The sequence below is a fragment of the Ranitomeya imitator genome, chromosome 4, assembly GCF_032444005.1.
Source record: "Ranitomeya imitator isolate aRanImi1 chromosome 4, aRanImi1.pri, whole genome shotgun sequence".
In the NCBI taxonomy this organism is placed as follows: Eukaryota; Metazoa; Chordata; class Amphibia; order Anura; family Dendrobatidae; genus Ranitomeya; species Ranitomeya imitator.
Genome location: NC_091285.1, coordinates 636,470,754 through 636,491,773, shown reverse-complemented (window position 1 = coordinate 636,491,773; position 21,020 = coordinate 636,470,754). Strand labels below are relative to the sequence as shown.

The 21,020-nt window shown below is 42.8% G+C and overlaps 2 protein-coding genes across 3 annotated transcripts in view; both read right to left on the bottom strand.

Moving 5' to 3' along the window:
- Positions 1–18,868, bottom strand: part of RASAL3 (RAS protein activator like 3) — a 74,406-nt gene extending 55,538 nt beyond the window's left edge. Inside the window, exons 1-3 of the mRNA XM_069766818.1 lie at positions 18,289–18,868; positions 8,770–8,879; positions 2,534–2,612 (exon numbers count right to left, since the gene is read on the bottom strand). Of these exons, the coding sequence (XP_069622919.1) occupies positions 2,534–2,612; positions 8,770–8,879; positions 18,289–18,586 (487 nt within the window). The 5' untranslated portion in view covers positions 18,587–18,868. The remainder of the gene's footprint in view (positions 1–2,533; positions 2,613–8,769; positions 8,880–18,288) is intronic.
- A 196-nt stretch (positions 18,869–19,064) lies between these two features.
- PGLYRP2 (peptidoglycan recognition protein 2) overlaps positions 19,065–21,020 on the bottom strand; it is a 43,081-nt gene continuing 41,125 nt past the window's right edge. For both annotated transcript variants that reach the window (XM_069766821.1, XM_069766820.1), the window contains exon 6: positions 19,065–19,152. In XM_069766821.1, the coding sequence (XP_069622922.1) occupies positions 19,129–19,152 (24 nt within the window). In that variant the 3' untranslated portion in view covers positions 19,065–19,128. The remainder of the gene's footprint in view (positions 19,153–21,020) is intronic.

The following is a 21,020-nucleotide window of genomic DNA, read 5'->3' as shown; positions in this document are numbered from 1 at the left end:
CATCTCCTCCTGTATTAGACCTCGTTCACACGTTATTTGGTCAGTATTTTTACCTCAGTATTTGTAAGCTAAATTGGCAGCCTGATAAATCCCCAGCCAACAGGAAGCCCTCCCCCTGGCAGTATATATTAGCTCACACATACACATAATAGACAGGTCATGTGACTGACAGCTGGCGTATTTCCTATATGGTACATTTGTTGCTCTTGTAGCTTGTCTGCTTATTAATCAGATTTTTATTTTTGAAGGATAATACCAGACTTGTGTGTGTTTTAGGGCGAGTTTCGTGTGTCAAGTTGTGTGTGTTGAGTTGCGTGTGGCGACATGCATGTAGCGACTTTTGTGAGATGAGTTTTGTGTGGCGACACGCATGTAGCAACTTTTTGTGTGTCGAGTTGCATGTGACAGGTTAGTGTAGCAAGTTGTGTGCAGCAAGTTTTGCGCATGGCGAGTTTTGCGCGTGGCGAGTTTTATGTGTGGTGCCTTTTGAGTATGTGCAAGTTTTGTGTGAGGCAACTTTTGCATGTGTTGCAACTTTTGTGCATGTGGCAATTTTTCCGCGGGTGTAAGTTTTGCGTGTGGCGAGTTTTTCCATGAGGTGAGTTTTGCACGTGTGGCGAGTTTTGCGTGAGCCTAGTTTTTCATGTGGCGAGTATTACGCGTGGCGAGTTTTTAGCGGCGACTTTTGTGTTTCGACTTTTATGTGGCGAGGTTGGTGTATGTGTGGTGAAATGTGTGCTGAGGGTGGTATATGTGTTCAAGCACGTGGTAGTGTGTGGCGCATTTTGTGTGCATGTTCATATCCCCATGTGTGGTGAGTATCCCATGTCGGGGCCCCACCTTAGCAACTGTATGGTATATACTCTTTGGCGCCATCACTCTCACTCTTTAAGTCCCCCTTGTTCACATCTGGCAGCTGTCAATTTGCCTCCAACACTTTTCCTTTCACTTTTTCCCCATTATGTAGATAGGGGCAAAATTGTTTGGTGAATTGGAAAGCGCGGGGTTAAAATTTCACCTCACAACATAGCCTATGACGCTCTCGGAGTCCAAAATTTTGTGGCTGTAGCTGCGATGGTTCAGATGCCAATCCCGGACATACACACACACACATTCAGCTTTATATATTAGATATTTTTTTTTTAAGTATGGGTATGTGCTATTAGGACTTCTGCTATGATGCCATGTACACCCCTGGCTGCCAGGACTCATAGAGAATTCCTGTGAGCCCTGCGTCCTCTGTAGTAACACATGCACACACACAGATTGACAGCTTTCTGGGGGTACATACTCATTAAGGAAAACAGAAATTGGCATCTTGGAGATGCAGAGGTCAGTGGATGGAAAGTGTTCTCTATAGCCATGCCCTTTTAAGCCACACTTCTCCTAAGACGCTCTCTGACCACTGCATGCCCATTTTTCACTCATTTAATGGCCTGGTTCTTGCCTCTCCGGTGGGGCACAAGAAACTTTCCTAAATTACATACTTCAATAAGGTTCCAGCAGCTCTCCTTGAAGTTCAAAACATCACCGTATTTCCAGTGAACCTCCCAGACTCTCCAGGAGGTTCGGTATGTATGCTCTAGTTGGCACTATTTTTTTACTGAGCACAACTTATACAGTTTTGAACTGTCGTGTTCAGCCCATTACACCTCAGGACTCTACCAACCTTATAGGCTTCAGGAGAACCACCTTTCTGCTACATGGTAATCACAAGACTTTCCTAAACTTAAGACTCTCACTGCTTCTCCTAGATTCCACCGGTTAAGAGTCTTGCACCACCTATCCCAAATTGGCTCCATACTATTAAAACCACAATGAGACAACTTTGAACCAACTCTTCCTCAGGCGGACAAAGTACTTATCCAAAATCACTTCAGTGGTAGCCCGCAAGCTGCCCCAGTGAGTCTACACTAGCCCACTTCTCCCAAGTGGCAATGAATCTACGGGCCAGCTCACTACCTGCTCTCTGTGACGTTCCCTGGGCCTTGCTCAGCAATAAAAAAAATGTCAACACTCTTGCAAAACCACACACTTTTTCTAGCTCCTCCAGCCATATCAGTGCAGGTTATAGATCAGACCCATACAAATCTATAAGTTATCACCTATCCTGTAGATCGATGATTGATAACTTATTTTCACCAAACACCTCATTTACTGTAATTTCTTGCTTTTTTGCCCAGATCACACATTGGAGTAATCTGTGTGCAGCAGTTACTAAGGAGACCTAGAGTCTATGCACAGTTCTGAGTGTTGCAGGTTAGATATACGAGTTTCTAAGATGTACGTACAGATATTGGAAACCAGACAGCACTATTAATGCTGATGAAGTGTTCTCTAACCGGCCGCTTCCGGCAGGAAGGAAGTGGTAAATTCAATGTGCTTGGCTGCGCTAACCCTCCATCTGTCATTCTACATTTACCTACCTGCACATTACTGGAAGTCTCACAGCACTGTAATATATCCATAGACTCAAGGAATAATCTGCAGCTTATCATATAGCTAAATATATAAGTCGTTATATGAGCCTTACCTGTGTCCACCTTGTCTATCTGTGCCACGTCATTGTTGGACACACAACTTCCTGTTCGACTCCGTGTACGAAATGCATCCTAAGAGTGAGAAGAAGTCCTTTAAATTTAGCACCTTCTGATAATTCTGTGCATATTTAGCATATACACATGCAATTATTATGGAGCATGAATCAATATACTGATTTTTTACAAACAGGTCCTCTGGCAGCATGTTAATGCCAAGGGTTGAGCATGTTAAAATCCAACAAGTCCGATCCTTCTTTCCCCCAACATTTGCCACTGAGAGACAGTTTGGTGACGCCTATTCACATTAGATGATCTGCTGATCCTGACGGAATCAGTGGATTTGTCCAATTTTTTTTTCTCGGGACATAAATTCTAAGAGAACATAGAAATGCCAAGGATAAGTTGACCTGGTTGGATTTGAACCTGGCATATCTATGATGAAAGAAAACACACCTAACTGCGAAGCATGGAAATACTAAAAATCATAGCTCCTTCAGTTTGGAAGTAAGGGTGCTTTCACAATGCGCCCTTCACCACATTCAGTAGTCCCATTGGATCTTTCGTCTGAACCCCCTGCAAAACAGGTTTCGGACGTATATACCTACTGGAAGCGGGCACCGAGGCGCAGTCTACTACGTCGGGTTGTCCACCTTTTTCCTGAAAATGATGTACGACAGAGCACACGATGACTCCATCTGCACCACTATAGTAAAAACCCATTGTGTGGGGGTTTGGACGTCAGCCCCAATGGGACCACTGAACGAGGCAAAGGATGCAGTGTCAAATCTCCTTAGAAAAGGTAAATGTGCCAAAACACATTAGATAATTTTCAATAATTTGATAAGTGATTTTACTGATGGGAGCTCTTGCTTTTTTCCGATGGTGGAGGAAAGATGATTTACGCATGATGCATTAATTTCTCTTCCCCGGTTAAAAACCAACCGAACCAAGTTTGGCTTCCCGAGAGGTATTACCTCTTGCCTTAAACTGCTATATGATCGCCCCATGGCCTATCTGAAATTACCTTCAAACCAGTCTACCCCTATCAACATACAACGTGGTACCAGGCAGGGATGCCCGCTTTCTCCGGCCTTATTCGCACTAGCCAGGGAACCCCTAGCGGAAGCTATCAGAGCCAACCCCAACATTAATGGACCTATAATTAGAGACGATCAATACAAGGCTAGCCTTTTTGCAGATGATCTTCTATTATCCATAGTTAATCCCGCTATTACACTCCCAAACCTCTTTGTCGCTCTCAATGAGTTTGAACTGGTTTCTGGTCTCAAAATTAACGTTGACAAATCTGAAGCCCTATTCATTAACACCCCCAGGGACATACAAAACAACATAACAACACAATTTAAATTTACCAGAAATGAGCAGTACTTAACCTATCTCGGCATCAATCTAACCCCCCATAGGTCGACTTTATTTAAATGGAACTATGCCCCCTTAATTAAAAATCTCAAATCGGATCTTGCCAGATGGTCATCTATGCCCTTATCCTGGTTAGGTAGGCTACACGCCATTAAGATGGTTTCCTTACCACGATTTCTGTATGTTTTCCGATCTTTGCCCATCCCTGTCCCTGCCAAAACGTTACTAGATATCCATAGCACGATCTCAAAATTTTTATGGCAGGGAAAAAGACCTAGGATAAGACTTAAAACCATGTTTATTAGTAGAAGACGAGGAGGTATGTCTCTGCCCAATTTCACTCTATACTATAGAGCGGCCCAACTAGCCCAACTAATAAGTGCTAATGCAGACAACCATAACGCACCCAGATGGGTGAACCTTGAATCTCACTTTTTGACCCCATTCACCCTACCAGGCCTCATGTGGTCGTTGCAGAGACTTCCAAAAGGGATCCATATATCGGCTCCATTCACAGCACACTCCCTGATGTTATGGAGGAAGGAAAGATTTAAACACTCCCTACAATCCAAAACTTCCTTAATGATGCATATTTTTCATAATCCAGCTTTTCCACCAGGGTTGGAGCCCCGCCCTTTCCATTGGTGGGTGTCTAGAGGTTTAATTACCCTTAAACATCTTACTTCGCCATTTAACATACTACTCACTAAGCAAGAGTTCATCCAAAAGTACTCCCCACCTAACTCTGAAATATTGCGTATCATTCAAATTTTTCACTTTGCTGAACAAATCTTGGGACATGGTGTCACCCACCGCCCATCGGGTTACGAGCAAATATGTTTAAATGACCCACTGGGCAAGGGAGCTATCTCTTTAATATACTCAAACCTGAACGCAATATCAGAGGATGTAAAACTCACATATATGATACAGTGGGAAAGAGACCTTAATAAGATAATGTCCCCATTGGAATGGCAAAAGTGCTGCTGCACCCTCTCTAAGGAAAGTCTTCAAACCTCTTTAGTAGAAACATCCATCAAGCTCCTACATAGGACATATTTAGTCCCGAGCAAATTACATGCCATCTACCTAAATTTATCAGATCGGTGTTTTAGGGGGTGTGGAGCTCTGGGAGATCTAAAGCATATGTGGTGGGATTGTCCGGTTGTTTCCACACTCTGGTCAAAGATCAAATCTATTGTGGAGGAGCTATATGGTGGAACGATTCAGCTAGATTCAACGGTGTTCCTGCTGGGAGCTAGACACCCGGGCTTCTCCAACAAACTCCATAATCTAGTCAATCAGCTGTTCTTAGCCGCTAAGCTGCACATTGCAACAAAGTGGAAAACAGCTACCCTATCTCTTTCCTCAGTAATTGACAAGATGAACGCTATCATGTTATGTGAACGAATACAAGCTACAAGAGAGTACTCATGGGAGCTTTACTATCAAATATGGAGACCGTGGATTGAAAGGAGCTCTAGCAGTAATCTTGACCAAGCCTTAACATTATCTCTATGGCTACGTTCACATTAGCGTTGCGCCGCCGTGCGTCGGCGACGCAACGCGCGACGCACGCTAAAACGCGCGCAAACGTGCGCAAAAACGCGCGCGTTTTGCGACGTGTGCGTCGTTTTCCGACGAAAATCGGACGCACAGAAAATGCTACATGTAGCGTTTTCTTGCGTCCGACGCTAGCGTCGGAAACGACGCACGTGGCGAAAAACGCCACCAAAACGACGCACGCGTCCCCTATGTTAAACATAGGGGCGCGTCGCCGCTGCGTCGCCGCTGCGTCGCCGGCGCAACAGCGACGCACATTGGCGGAACGCCAATGTGAACGTAGCCTATGAGACCAATCTGGTGTTAAATTGCCTTCCTTTGACTGGCTCCTTAAGGTACCTTCACACATAACGATATTGTTAACGATATCGTTGCTATTTGTGACGTAGCAACGATATTGTTAATGAAATCGTTCTGTGTGACAGCGACCAACGATCAGGCCCCTGCTGGGAGATCGTTGGTCGCTGAACAAAGTCCAGAACTTTATTTCGTCGCTGGACTCCCTGGAGACATCGCTGGATCGGCGTGTGTGACACCGATCCAGCGATGTCTTCACTGGTAACCAGGGTAAACATCGGGTAACTAAGCGCAGGGCCGCGCTTAGTAACCCGATGTTTACCCTGGTTACCATGCTAAAAGTAAAAAAAACAAACAGTACATACTTACCTAACGCTGTCTGTCCTCCAGCGCTGTGCTCTGCTCTCCTCCTGCACTGGCTGTGAGCCGGAAAGCAGAGCGGTGACGTCACCGCTCTGCTTTCCGGCTCACAGACAGTACAGGAGGAGAGCAGAGAAGCAGAGCGCAGCGCTGGAGGACAGACAGCGGTAGGTAAGTATGTACTGTTTGTTTTTTTTTACTTTTAGCATGGTATCCAGGGTAAACATCGGGTTACTAAGCGCGGCCCTGCGCTTAGTTACCCGATGTTTACCCTGGTTACCGGCATCGTTGGTCGCTGGAGAGCGGTCTGTGTGACAGCTCTCCAGCGACCAAACAGCGACGCTGCAGCGATGCGAATCATTATCGGTATCGCTGCAGCGTCGCTTAATGTGAAGGGGCCTTTATACCCGACCATTGATAGTACTATGACACAGTAGTGGATCTCTTACCCCCTTCCCCCCCCCCCCCCCCTTGTCTTTTCCAACCACCTGTCTTTGTCTCCGTGTTTAACTGTTTTGTTTTGTTTAATTACCATCAAGGTTAATTTAGAATTTGATGATATTCATATATACTCCCCTGCGTGGGATTTTGTTGTGAAACTTTCTTGGTTTTACTTTGAAAAATAAAAACTTGTTGAAACTAAAAACCAACCGAGCATGGTTTGCCATACTTATTTATGGGGGAGTCCAACATAATAGCTGTTGGTCAGATAAGCATTTACATCCATTGAATCTCGCTATATCTGGGAAGGTTTGGGGGCTATAGGTTAGATGCCACTGTGTTTCTGTGAGCACAGTTTCTAATCATTAATTGCTCAATTAATTTTATATATGGCATGAATTTCTATAAACATGAGCAAAATTAAGTACAGTTATAAGAAAAACTCAATTTTAAAACTTTTTAAGAATCAGACCTTCAATTGGAAAGATTTTCAATTGTCTTCAATGTTTTCCAATTATGAATATTCTTTCTCACTCTATAATGATGGAGTCCAAAATATTTGTAAATGGCCTGATAACCCTTCCAAAACTGTTGGGCAGCAACAATTGCTTCTCTGAGATCATTGCTGATGTTTTTCCTCCTGCGCATTGTATTAACAATTGCCTGAATGTTCCCAGACCAGCAAATTGCTAAAACTTCTGCTTTTATAGAGGCGCTTGCTGAAGAACAATGAATTGCATTTGATTAGCTTCACCTGGTTGCTACTGACATTTGACATCTATTGCTGTTCACCTGAGGTTGTATTTGTCTAATTTTAAGACCTACTAATGACCAGATTTTTTTCTAATTATTTGATCTTGATACATAAAACCATAACACTCAAAGAGGGTGTATGCAGTTTTCATAATAACTGTATGACTAGTATAATAGATAAGACCCATGCACCACTCTGTGGTCTGTGCACACTTGCTGCAACCCTCCACAAGGTTGTAGCAATACAGAGAAACAAGGAACCAGGTCACCATATTCCTTTCTAGGAGGACATCTGGTGCCCTGGATCCTGGATTTCTTTGTGTGACTAGTATAACTCCTGCCAACATACCTTTGTATAATATTTTGTGTATATGTAATTTGTATTGCACTACAAAAAGTCCTGTCTGAAAGCCAAAATGTGCTGTAGTTTATGTAATAGTGCCCAAAGAAATGATTTTCCTGTTATTGCATGGATGCTGGTGAACTTCTTTTTTTCTATTGGATGATATCAAGATTTTAACAGTCTGTGATAAGGTTAAATAATTTGGCCTGCTAGGATCCAGGGGGTTCCCGAGATTAAGGCTCTGAAAACCTGAGAATGGTGTTCTGCAGCCTGTCTGTAACACAACATAGGAGCGCATGGGCAAATTCTGCCCCATTCATTGCCTGTGAGTCTACCAAGTACAGCTATTCCCGGCAGTCCCAAAGACAATAAATGGAGAACCTTTGGCTCCATTCAAGACATAAATGAGAAGCCCCATTCTTGGGATTCAGAACTCCATTCTCAAGATGACTGGTGCAAGCAGACCATCAGCTATCTGCAAGTAAGGATAGGGGAGAGCTTGCCTTTTTGGGAATATACCTTTAAGACTTCTTTTATCAATCAGCAATAATTGGGAGATGGAGGGTCAAAATGTAAGTTGTGCATGTTATGGCCTCCAAAACTCTGTTCCAAGGTGATGCATATTTTTAAGCCGGGAATTAAGAATTAACTGTGCTAAGGCTAGCTATTGATGTTGTGTCTACCATAGGGGGTCCAAACCAATCCTGCATATGGTAGCCAATGGTCACATGATTTGATGGTAATACCTCCATTTACCTGAAAAATTGTGTGGCTCTTGCCGCCCGCCTACAAACATGGGTTCATCGTTATCCATCATCCGCAGTGTGATAACCAAGCCTTAATGTCAGATATAAGAATGTAGTAATGATTGATTCAGATAACAGACACTTGGTGCCAATCATTCCAAGGGCTGGAAGGTTGATGACTATTAAACACATACCGGACACACAGTGTACACTGGCCACATCTGTATGAACATGAGCCACCACCATAACACACAATGACCACATGTAAATAACCAATGGTCAATGAGGAAGGATAAACATGTGGATCCCTAGTGATGGAATCCCTGGATCATACATAACTATTTACCTGTTCTTCACCTTTGGATAGTACAATACGTCCATCCACAAGAGAGAAGCTCGATACATCCCAGACAGGAACTTCAGGTGCAGCGGTTGCAAAAGAAACCGGTGATGGCTCTGAAAAGATATTGTTAGATATATAAACTCATTGCTACACAGGAACTAAGCTACCGTAAATACTACTTTTCAATTTCATGCTATGATTGAAGGCACTGTACCTAATAGTAGGGTAAGAATTATTTTTAATCCCACTATACACATATACGGCTCCTTCTCAGCTAATGCTACCCAACTGCCCTGAAAGGAGATACAGACTGAAAGGGTATGTTCGCTTTTGTTCTTGAATATACATTTATGTGCAGAGATCGTGTGTCCAGAGATCGTGTGTGCAGAGATTGGATGTGCAGAATTCGTGTGTGCAGAAATCATGTCTGTATTGATCGTGTGTGCACAATTTGGGTGTACAGAGATCGTATGTACAGTTGAATCAGGTGCAGCAATTTAGAGCAGCCAAGATAAAGAACCAGAGATGCTTGCAGAGGAATTACAGCCTTGTGGTATAAAACAGAGCATCCACAGCAGAGTTTGGGTTTCAGATAGATACCATATCGATTAGTGAGAACAGAAATGGAGTCCAGAAGAAGCACTGCCAAAGAACAAAGCCAATTAGCATCTCTGGGACAGACATCCTGAGAAAGAGGCCTTGTCACATAAGCACTGTTTGTAATCCCCTGACAGCTCTAAAAAGGCTACCATGAACAGGCTTGGAACAAGCAACTCCATTTCCCAGAATCCATTGGTTGCCATGGCCTTCATCTTTTAACCCCTGTACAGGGATCTGGGCATACACAAGACTCCCTGGGCAAGGGCCACAGAGTCAGCCACTGTTCGGTGGCAAGAAGGATAGCCAGATAGTCGTGTCAGATCCAGGAGGTACAGGAGGCACAAAATCTGTCCTAGCCTATGGGCTTTCCTCCAGGTGTTTCCCGTTTTTGATAGTTTTCTAGCTATTTAGCTGGCTAGCTATAAGCAGACCATTGACAGCTATAGCTTTGCTCAGTGATGTGTGTTTTTTGCTCTGTGTCTGATTTCCTGAACTTGTTGCTGGACCTTGATTTGTTTTGATTATTTGTGTGTGTTATCCATTTTGCTCTTGATGCTCTCTGACCTCAGGTATTTGAACCTGGACTTGGCCTCAGAGTATCCGTTTCTCTTATCCCCTCATCTTTACATACCCTCCTGGCATTTGACCCCAGACTGTTACTTGACCACGCTTTTGTCTTGTCCCTCTGATCTATAAGCCCTCCTGGTATCTGACCTTGGACCTTCTGATTACCCTGTCTCACAGCTTGTCGGGGATTAGTAACTCAGCGTCACATGGTGGAGGTACATGTGATGTTCAATATTACAAAAATTGAGACTGTGCATTTTGATTTTTTTTTTTATTGAAAACATATAGAGGAAGTTGTATGTTATCTATTTGTGGGTTTTTCTCCAATTAACAAGGAATTTAAGGTTTTATTATTATTTATTATTTTAGATTGAGTAAATGAGCCTGATGAAAACCTCAAGTCAAGGTTGAAATGCGTCTTCTTTCTTGCAAATAAAAGTCAGAATTATATTCTGGCCTTCATGAGAAATGTCTTTTGTTACTGATGCTACATGGTCTATTTAATTTACACAATGCCTGGTCCATCTTCCAGTTTATGAACATGAAGTCTCTACACAATGGCCCTATCTACTACAGACTATGAGATTTATAGAGACGTCCGAGCCGGCAAATCATGAGAATTTTAAAAAAGAGATCCACATGTACGAGTGGCCACCTCCCCACTTCTTGTGGGTTGATATTTAGAAACATAGACCAACAGTCACCCTGTCCACACCTGGAACTCTCACACCACCTCTGATTATAGCGGCCATTTTCCTCTTCTTTTTGAAAAGATCACCTCTGATTTTGATCTAAGTTTTCTGCTACAGAGTTTAAACTCCCTTATATTTTACCTTATGGGATTATATTATTTGTACTAATGTTGTGAAATCAAGTTTGGTCTTTGATCCAAGGTTGCTTCCATGTGTTAACCATGGTTGCCAATAATGCTCTTCAGAAGGCAGCTCCTCTTCAAAAGTCAGATCGTCTGATTATCCCTGTAGGAGAAATTACATTGTGCTTGTATCTTGAAACTCCTGAGTCCCTAATAAATAATCTGTAGCCCAACCCCTCCCAGCTACCATGTGCCATTTATAATATTAATGTTATTTTATTTGGCAGAGAGACAATTGGACCCCCAGGCCCTATGGCTTGGTTGCAAACGCAAATTCTACTTTCTCTAATGTGATGGCTCTGCTGAGGGCACTATTCTTGTTAATATTATTACATCTCCAGTTCTTGGCAAAGGATTTTCTTGATATTATAATTAGGGTTAGTTTTGGAGATGTTGCTTACCGGAAGAGTTAAAGGGAGTCTGTCAGCCCAAATCAATGGTATATTAAGCACATCGCCTGGTAGTTGATATAGCTCCTACAAAAACGCCACCTTTAGTGATCTAATTGTTGTCTCTGCTTTGCAAAAACTGAAGTTTAATTGCATGCGCTAATGAAGGTGCTCGGTGCACTATCGGCGTGGACGAGACACTCAGGGCACCATTTGCATGCACCCACCAACTTCCATCACTGGAGTTTGAGAGCGCTAACTTATTTGGAGCAAGAACTGTCTGTAGGGAAAGCTTAGGTAAGCTAGTGCTGTCAGTCACTAGTGAAAAAGGCGTGGCATGCCAAACCAGTGGGCAGAACAGTGCACTGGGCCTTTTCACCACACCCAGGATGCAACAAGCATCCTAATTAGCATGTTTGATTAATCATCAGTTTTTGTAGAATGGAGGCAGCAATGAGAACACTAAGGCTGCCGTCACACTAGCAGTATTTGGTCAGTATTTTACATCAGTATTTCTCAGCCAAAACTAGGAGTGGGTGATAAATACAGAAGTGGTGCATATGTTTCTATTATACTTTTCCTCTAATTGTTCCACTCCTGGTTTTGGCTACAAATACTGAGGTAAAATCCTGACCAAATACTGATAGTGTGACGGCAGCCTAAAGGTGCAATTTTTATAGGTTCTATATCTCTGACAAAACTTTGGGCTTAGTTTATATATTGTCAGTTTGAGCTCAAATGCAAGAGGAGGTGACAATGCGCCTGAGAAATCCTGACGCTGTGTACAATTGGTGTGAGAAGGCTGCCACCTGCTGTTGAGACAGGACCATGTGGAACTAACCAGAATAGGAAGTGTTGCTGGGAAAAGAGTTCAGATGCAGCACCCAGCTAGGTGCCACTGGTGACAGAAATGCTGGATATAAAGGGTCTGCACGCCAAACCGGAGCTGGTTTTGGTACAGAGAGAGAGAGGTGCAAACGTGCGCAAGAGAAGAAACTGCAGCTAGAGTGACAGCCCGCAGTAGGAAGCATGTACCAGTGGGGTGCTGGCAACTTGCAGACGAGATCCAGATAATACCAAAACAGATACAGGGAACCCACTATGCAGGTCAAGACCCGATGACTCGTTCTACACTGGTTAAGACTCAGAGTGCAAACTGCGGCATTCAATGCTTGAATCCCAGACCTGCGCTGGTCAAGATTCAGAACAATGACAATGCCAGTCAAGATCCAGAGCCCAGTCCTCTTCTTCCCAGATCCAGGAGACAGCCGTCGTCGGTCAAACACCGAGGACTCCTGAGGAGACTATGCCCAGAAGAGAATGCCTGCAATGTTTAAAGGAAGACACAAGCGAGCCAGGCCATCGATTCCAGCACTGACGCATGGTACAGGGGTCGGCCTGGGATATGAGAGCAGATTGGGTGGGAGACAGTTTGAATGTAAGAGGCTCAACGTGCATTAGTAGACTTTGTCAAGAGGACTTATGGCCTAACAGGAAAACCTGGTGACCCCCCCCAGGACAATTGATGCAAGATGAGCCAACGTAGTAGCTCCCACAGGGATGGGTGGATCACCCCTGTCAGAGGAACACTAGTATAATCACTGAATGACTTTTTCTGCCATTCTAACTGTACTTTAAAACTCGTTATATGTTCTATATTGTATAATCTACTTGTGATTACTCTGCTTAGACTGTTCTTAATTGCTGTTGCTTAACTACTGCAAGTTACCGCTATAGTGAGGGAAATAAATAGTTCATTGGCTGCACATTGCATTCGGTTACCGACATTACACATAGACTCCCTTAAAGATGGCACATGATTCCATTACTAATACTGAATGACGAGCCAATCTCCAAAATTTAATTTACAGTAGATTTGTTCGGTTGGGCCGGCAAACCGGTTATGATCCAAATAACATTTGTTAAAAAACCGAAATGCCCTGAATGACATAAAAATACATTTATTATATTCTGAAATCTCTCCAGAGCATAAAGCATAGTAAGTGTAAGGGAGGGAAAGGGTTATAAATAGTGATGAGCGAACGTGATGGGATACTCGGGTGCTAACCGAGTGTCTTCGGCGTGCTTGAATAATACAGCTCTGGTAAAAATTAAGAGACCACTGCAAAATGTTCAGATTGTCTGACTTTTCTCTTTATAGGGATATTTTTGAGTAAAATGTAAATTGTTCTTTTATTCTATAAACTTCTGACAACATGTCTCTGAGGTTCCAAGCAATAAATTTTGTATTTATTTTCTGAAAAAGAAAAATGGTCAAAATAACAACAAAAAAAACCCAGTGCTTTCAGACCTCAAATAATGCAAAGAAAACAAGTTCATAATCATTTAGAAACAACAATACTAATGTTTTACCCCAGGAAGAGTTCAGAAATCAATATTTTGTGGAATAACCATGATTTTTAATCACAGCTTTCCTGCGTCTCGGCATGCTTTCCACCAGTCTTTCACACTGCTTCTGGCTCACAAATGTAAGCAGTTCTTCTTGTTTGATGGTTTGTGACTATCCTTCATTCTCTTGATTATATCCAAAGGATTTCAAAGGGGTTCAGGTCTGGAGATTGGGCTGGCCATGACAGGGTTTTGATGTGGTGGTCTCTTAATTTTTGCCAGAGCTGTATGTTCGAGTCCCCGCGGCTGTTCGACCACCACATGCCGGGATCGCATGTTTGTTAGTCAATCCCTGCATGTGTTGAAGCTGTCTAACAGCCGCAAGCACCAGAGCATGCTCGGATAACACCTTTTCTGAGCACGTTCACTCATAACTAGTTATAAAGTAATAAAACAGATTATTCTCACCTGTCCAAGGCCCTCACCTGGACTATCTGTTGCAGATTTCCAGTCCCCTACACTGGTATTTGGTTCTTCCAGTGAGTGGCCTCACACATCCACTTTGGTGAGGGCGACATGATGACATGACTCTCTCCCATGTGACTGACGCTTAGGCAAGTTATTAACCAGAAGAAACAAAGACGGTTGCGTAGGACCATGGAGCAGCAGTGGTGGCATAAGATCGGTGAGGGTCTAGGATAGGTGCGTATAATTTATTTTGCTATGTTAACCCTTTCCAGGTATCAAAAGAAGACAGAAAAATGGAGATGGAAATGAATCACAAATATTTCAGATTTGCTAGAATCAACACTTCCAGCTTTTTAAGGATCGATTTGCTCATCTGTTCGGCATATTCACTAGTGAGTCAGCTAATCAGTCATCCCCTGATATATTACTGGTGTTAGGTGCGGTAATCCAGTGGGCGAGTGATGGGCAAGAAGCTGCAAAAACATATTTCAACCTGACAAAAATTATAAATCCAGACTCAGTAATCAGCACGTAAAGCTACTTGGACAGAGCAGGAAACGTTGACATTTCCGTTGGTTCCAACCACAGTATCTACGACTGAACAGATGTCTGCCAAGTCCAACAATGAAAGAGTCCATAGGCTTTACTCCCCATAGAGGAGCGTACAAAAGAGGTTCATATATACCTGCAGATTCCAAGTCCTGGATATTATAACTTATTTACGTCGTTATCTGTGCCTAAAGGCATTGTCCACCTTTGGGGACGTGTATTTTATTCTTATGGTAATTAAATGCCTGTATTTTTTGGCTTAAATTAATTTTTGGAATTTTGTTTCATTAACATTTTTTAAACATGTGGGGGGGAAAAGGAGCCTGTAAAAGCCATACAATGCAAATTTTTCATTGAAACAAATAATAGTTTTTAGTTCCAAATACATGCATTTAAGTAGAGCCAAAAAAGAAAAAAAAAATCTTGCCAGAGGTGGAGAACCTCCTTAAAGTGACAGGTTGTGCTATGACAACACTTTATTCTCTGCTTATTCCTTGCTGTGATCTAAAAGAATAACATTTTCTGTAGAGAAGGAAGTGAAAAAAAATCTGTTAGGCATGAACTAATGTGACCTAGAAAGATAAAATTTCCTGCAATGAAAATGGTAAAAAAAATTAAGGCACGGGCCAATCTGACCTAAAAGGGATAAACGTTCAGCAATGAAGAAAGTAAAAAACCTTATGGCATGGGTTAATGTGACCTAAAAGGATAAAATGACCAGCAATGCAGAAGGTAAAAACCTCATAAGGCATGTGACAAACTGGCCTAAAAGGATAAAATGTCCTGCAATTAAAAACACCCTGTAAGGCATGGGCCCATCTGATTTAAAACGATAAAATGTCCACCAATGGAAAAGGTAAAAGAAGCCCCATAAGGTATGGGTTAATGTTACCTAAAAGGCACTAGGTTAGGTACCGGGGTGGAAGAAGGGGCGGTCGCTCTGGGCCCCGCACTCTGAGGGGCACACCTGGAGCTACACTACTGTTAACTCTATGAGCATGCCCATTCCCCATCTGTGTCTGATGTGCATTATACTACATAGAGTCTGCCTATGTGGAGCACATTATACTATATAGAGTCTGCCTGTCACCACCTCGCAGTCAGGGGCGCCTTCTTTCTCTTCCCCGCCTGCTCTTACCTCTTCTGGTCCTGTCCTTAGCCAGCAGGGTCACGCTCCGGTCGTCTGCCGGCGCTCCGGGGTCCGTCCCTGCAGACATGCTGCCCGGGTCCTTGCTCCCATGTCTGCTACACTTCCTCCTTTCTCTCCCTCTCCTAGGGAGTGCATAGGGGGCGGGCAGGCGAGCTCTCTGGCTTCTTAAAGGGTCAGCCCCTCCCTACTCACTGCCCCTCCTCCCGGCCTATCACCTGGAGGCTGGAGGTATATAAGGATCTCAGTCACTCCTGGATGCCGCCTAGGCAACTTCTATTATCCTGAAGTTGCTGCTCCAGGTCTGATCCTGCTAGGCTTATCAGTCCAATTTGCCTGTCTTACGCTGTGTTCCTTTTTTCCCTAGGATCGAGTCTGGTCTCCACAGCATCCTGAGTCCAGTATCCTGTGTGGTTCCCTGCAGTCTTCTTCCTGCTTCCAAGTTCCACATTCAGCCCTGTTTTGTTTATTCTTTTCTTCCTACCTCCTAGGTCGGTTTAACACAGGTGTCTGCCTCATCGGACCCTCTATTGGTGGTCTAGGGGAAATCCCTGTATAGGGGTCACTCCAAGCCTTGGTCTCCTTAGAGGCTTTCTGGTGTTGTGGCCCTGTGGCCTTCCTTTGGGGTGTCTCCCCTAGTGTTTTTATTACTGTACAATAAAGCGTTTGAACCTGCTTTCCTGGTCTGGTTCTCCCTTCCTGGTATCAGTAACCGCTGTATTTGCGGTCCAGTGGGTCCACCCGATAGACACGTCTGTAGGGCGTGACACTGCCTATGGGAAGTGCATTATACTATATAGAGTCTGCCTCTGGAGAGTGCATTATACTATATACAGGTCTATGGGAAGTGCATTATACTATATAGAGTCTGCCTCTGGAGAGTGCATTATACTATATACAGGTCTATGGGGAGTGCATTATACTATATAGAGTCTGCCTTTGGGGAGTGCATTTTACTATATAGCGTCTGCCTATGGGAAGTGCATTATACTATATAGAGTCTGCCTCTGGAGAGTGAATTATATTATATACAGGTCTATGGGGAGTGCATTTTACTATATAGAGTCTGCCTATGGGGAGTGCATTATACTATGTAGAGTCTGCCTATGGGGAGTGCATTATACTATATATAGTCTGCCTTTCAGGAGTGCATTAAACTGTTTAGAGTCTGCCTATGGTAAGTGCATTATACTATATAGAGTCTTCCTATGGGGAGTGCATTATACTGCATAAAGTCATAGTCATAGAGTGCATTATACTATCTGGAGGCCTATAGGGAATGTATTATACTATATAGAGTCTCGTGGAGAGTGCAGTATACTATAGAGGCCTATGGAGAGCACATTATACTATATGGCGGCGTATGAGGAGTGCATTATACTATATGGAGGCATATGGGAGTGCATTATCTACTATATAATTGTCTAAGGGTCACTTCCGTCTGTCCTTCTGTCTGTCACAGTTATTCATTCGCTGATTGGTCTCGCCAGCTGCCTGTCATGGCTGCCACGACCAATCAGCGGCGGGCACAGTCTGGAAGAAAATGGCCGCTCCTTACTCCCCACAGTCAGTGCCTGTCGCCTGCATACTCCCCTCCGGTCACCGCTAACACAGGGTTAATGCCGGTGGTAACGGATCGCGTTATGCCGCGGGTAACGCACTCCGTTACCGCCGCTATTAACCCTGTGTGTCCCCAACTTTTTACTATTGACGCTGCCTATGCGGCATCAATAGTAAAAAATGTAATGTTAAAAATAATAATAATTAAAAAAACCTGCTATACTATACTATATAGATTATTTTCAGTAACGGCCCGGTCATCTGCTGATATTCTCCACTATTAGGGTGTGTCACCATAGTTTTAATCAGAGTTACAATGTTAGGGGCCCACTCAGACGTTTCACCCTCCCCAGAACTAAAACCCTAGCTAGGCCTCTAAGTTAAAAGGGTAACATTTCCTGCAATGAAGGAGTTAAAAAAACTCATAAGGCATTGGCCAAAATGACTTACCGTAAAGGATAAAATGTCCCGCAATTAAAAAAAACCCTGTGAGGTATCTAACCTAAAAGGGTAAAATGTTCTGCAATGAAGAAGGTAAAACATCCTGTAAGACATTGGCCAATCTGACCTAAAAGATTGAAATCTTCTGCAAAAAAAACAAACCCTGGAAGGCATGGACTAATGTGACCTAAAAAAAACCCTGGAAGGCATGGGCTAATGTGACCTAAAAGGATAAAATGTTCTGCAATGAGGGGGTAAAAAACACCCTGTTAGGTATGGGCCAATCTGATAAAAGAAAAAAAAATCCCTTTCAGGTAACACAAGATCAAACAGGATCAACTGGATTGCATTCATAAATACTGTAGATGTCTCACTGTTTCCAACACTTGATAAGACTCCTGGTTATTCTTGGAAATTATTTGAGAAAAGTGCGTCATTGTGTTATCACAAAGAAATTACCACAAGAACTATCTGATATCTCCAACATTGAAGAATTCCCACCTGTTATTTCATAAGGACGAAAATGTGGAACATGTATGACGAGCTATATAAAAAGTGTCCTGAATTCTTTTGCTTACCTTCTAAAACCTCAACATGCTCCACCACCTCTTTCTTCCTTCCCTTCTGGTGCAGCGACACTGAGCGCAGATAGTGCACAATGCCTCCTGCGTTAGACTCCTTGGAGGACTTTATCTTCTTAAACAGATTATTCGGCTTTTTTTGTGGTTCCTTGTTCTGGGATCGAGAAGACTTCCACCCCTGAAGTCGATCCCACATGCTTCGCTTGTGTCCTTTCTTCCATTGATAAGATCCAAGAGGAGAAGGCTCTGGATTGGTGCATTCTAGAGCTCCTGGGTCTTCACAAGGTTCCACCATGCTTCTAAGTGATGTCCTGACTCTGGAATTGCAGCTCTTCTGTGGACTTCTGGCTGTTTACAGTGTTCACGGTTGCCGCTAAAATCCCTCTTGTACCATATTATGCATTTATAATAGCATCCACTTTTCTTCTTGAAGACACCTTTGCTCTGGTGATTTCTCTATTTTTGCAACTTCTTCCGATCTTGGCTTGTCAACCTGTTTCTTTTTCGACAGCCACCTTGTCTGTTAAGCTGGCTTGTTTACCTCCTCTACCAAACCCAGCCCCTCTCTGTCGCCCTCTCTTTTTGTATCTTTCGGCTGCTTCTTCCCCTTACAACAGGAAACATATTTGACAAAGCTTTTTTTTTTAAGATAACAGTAAACCTGTGGTGTCACGAAAATCTTAAGCCATACTGATCAGAGTCTAGTAAGGCGGTTCAGAGGAGGTGTAAGTGAGCATTGTGGTTATACGCAAATGAATTACAATACACGGAAGTCAAAATGATGTCAAGTTTTATTGGGTGTAGAGTAGGAGGGTTGATATCTTGATCTGTGATAAATTATTCTTTAGATTCTGTAGATTCCTAAAAATGCAATAGAATAAAGGTTAGGTATCTTAAAAAGTGGTCATGAAGGTTTATAGTAGAAGCTTAAAGGGGCTTTCTAGGTTAGAAGATCTAGAGTTATATACTCTATTAAGCAAGGGATGTAAAAAAACGAAAGGGGTCCTCCTCTGAGGATCTTCGTCTCTATGCCAGTGGAGAGGTGGGTTAAAAAGCATTTGATTTTGTTATGCTTTTATTGGTTGGCTGGGTATAGTATAGGTATTTGATGACCTAGCTGCATAATAGGTCATCAATAGCAAATTGGTTGGGGGGTTCCGACTCCCTACTTTTTTCAAAGTTTAGTGGCCACTACAACTTGAATGGAGATGCGTGCAGCACCTCCACTCAAAGTGTTTACATCTGGCCTCTGCCAAAGCAGATTGGTGGGGTCCCGGGTGTTGGACCCTCATCGATCTGCTATTGATAGCCTATCCTGTACATTGGCCATCAAATATCTATGCCCAGACAACCCCTTTAATTCCAACTGTGATGACACTTTTGTGGAAATTCTAAACCTGTTTTTATCAAAAAAATATGGCTGATTGGTGTGGAACCCAGCGGGCAGACACTATATGATCTGCTTATTGTTAGGGGACTCTCTTAAAAAGTACGTCTTGTTGTCTTGTTACACGGACAGAAACGTGTCCTAGAATCATAACAGGACAGGAGCCTTTGAGAATGTTCTGTAAAAAGCTCTACCGCTATGACCTCGAGATAACTTGGACATACAATCTATCTCCAGGTCAAGGCAGCAGAGCTTCCCACCAAATGCTGCTCCTACAATACAACGTATATTTTAAAAACCTACCTTCCTAGACAAAATAAATGTGGTTAGCCAATTAAAGATATTTATCAGTTTATTCATAATGACATTTTCTTTCATTCTTCTTTCCTTCCTTCCTATCTTCCTTCCTTCTTTTCTTTTCCTTTCCATTCTTTCCTTTTCCTTCCTTCCTCCTACTTTCCTTTCCTTCCTTCCTTTTCCCAGATAACCCTTTTAACAGAGAAAGTCCCAAACCGAAAAAATCATTCTACAAGTTAAAACCCTAAAGCTATGTCCAGCATTTTTGAGACAAAAATTGATTTTATTGGAAGTCTTGCAGAAAGATAATGGAGCATTTAAATTGTGTTCCATAATAAAACCTAATCATAAGGGGCTCCCAGCAGCTTATATAACTGGAAATATTCAATTGTGCCCAATAGGAGGAAAGATTCAGAGGGCTCACCCTTCATTTATACAGATTCTCATCTATAAACTTGGTATAAATAATAAAGCTTCATATATTTTATTTGTGTAGACCTTACGGACCAATGATTGGTTCCAAACTCAGTTCATTGTGGTCCATTATTGTGTCCGACCATGGCCCTACTGGGGTACTCTTTCAGGTAACAACTGGGGTTGCCCATACTGCATTTCCACCAGACCTACAAAAAACATCTTTATCATCCACTCATGAGTGGGAAAGGAAGGTGGCAAGATTCTTGGTTTCCCAAAGGGCAGCCAAAAAGTTTCTCGCTTTGTCATAAGTTATAAATTGATGTCACCTTCCACCTGGCTGATGTCTCTGCTCTTATTATCTATGGTTAGCTAAGGCTGTTCTGTGCTTTCTGGGATTTAAAGGGCTGCAGGAAACCATTATTTTCCACATCGTAGCCAACATGTCTATGTGCAGGTGTAGATCCTTCTAATACATGTCCAAAATACAGAAGGAGTCAGGAGAAAACTGTCTCCATTTCAGATTCTAGATTACTGGTTTAACAAAGGAAACTTTTAGGGAATCACATTAGCTATTGAGAGGACTTGTACTTGACAATTTTAAAGGGAACCTATCTGGGCTAATCACTAA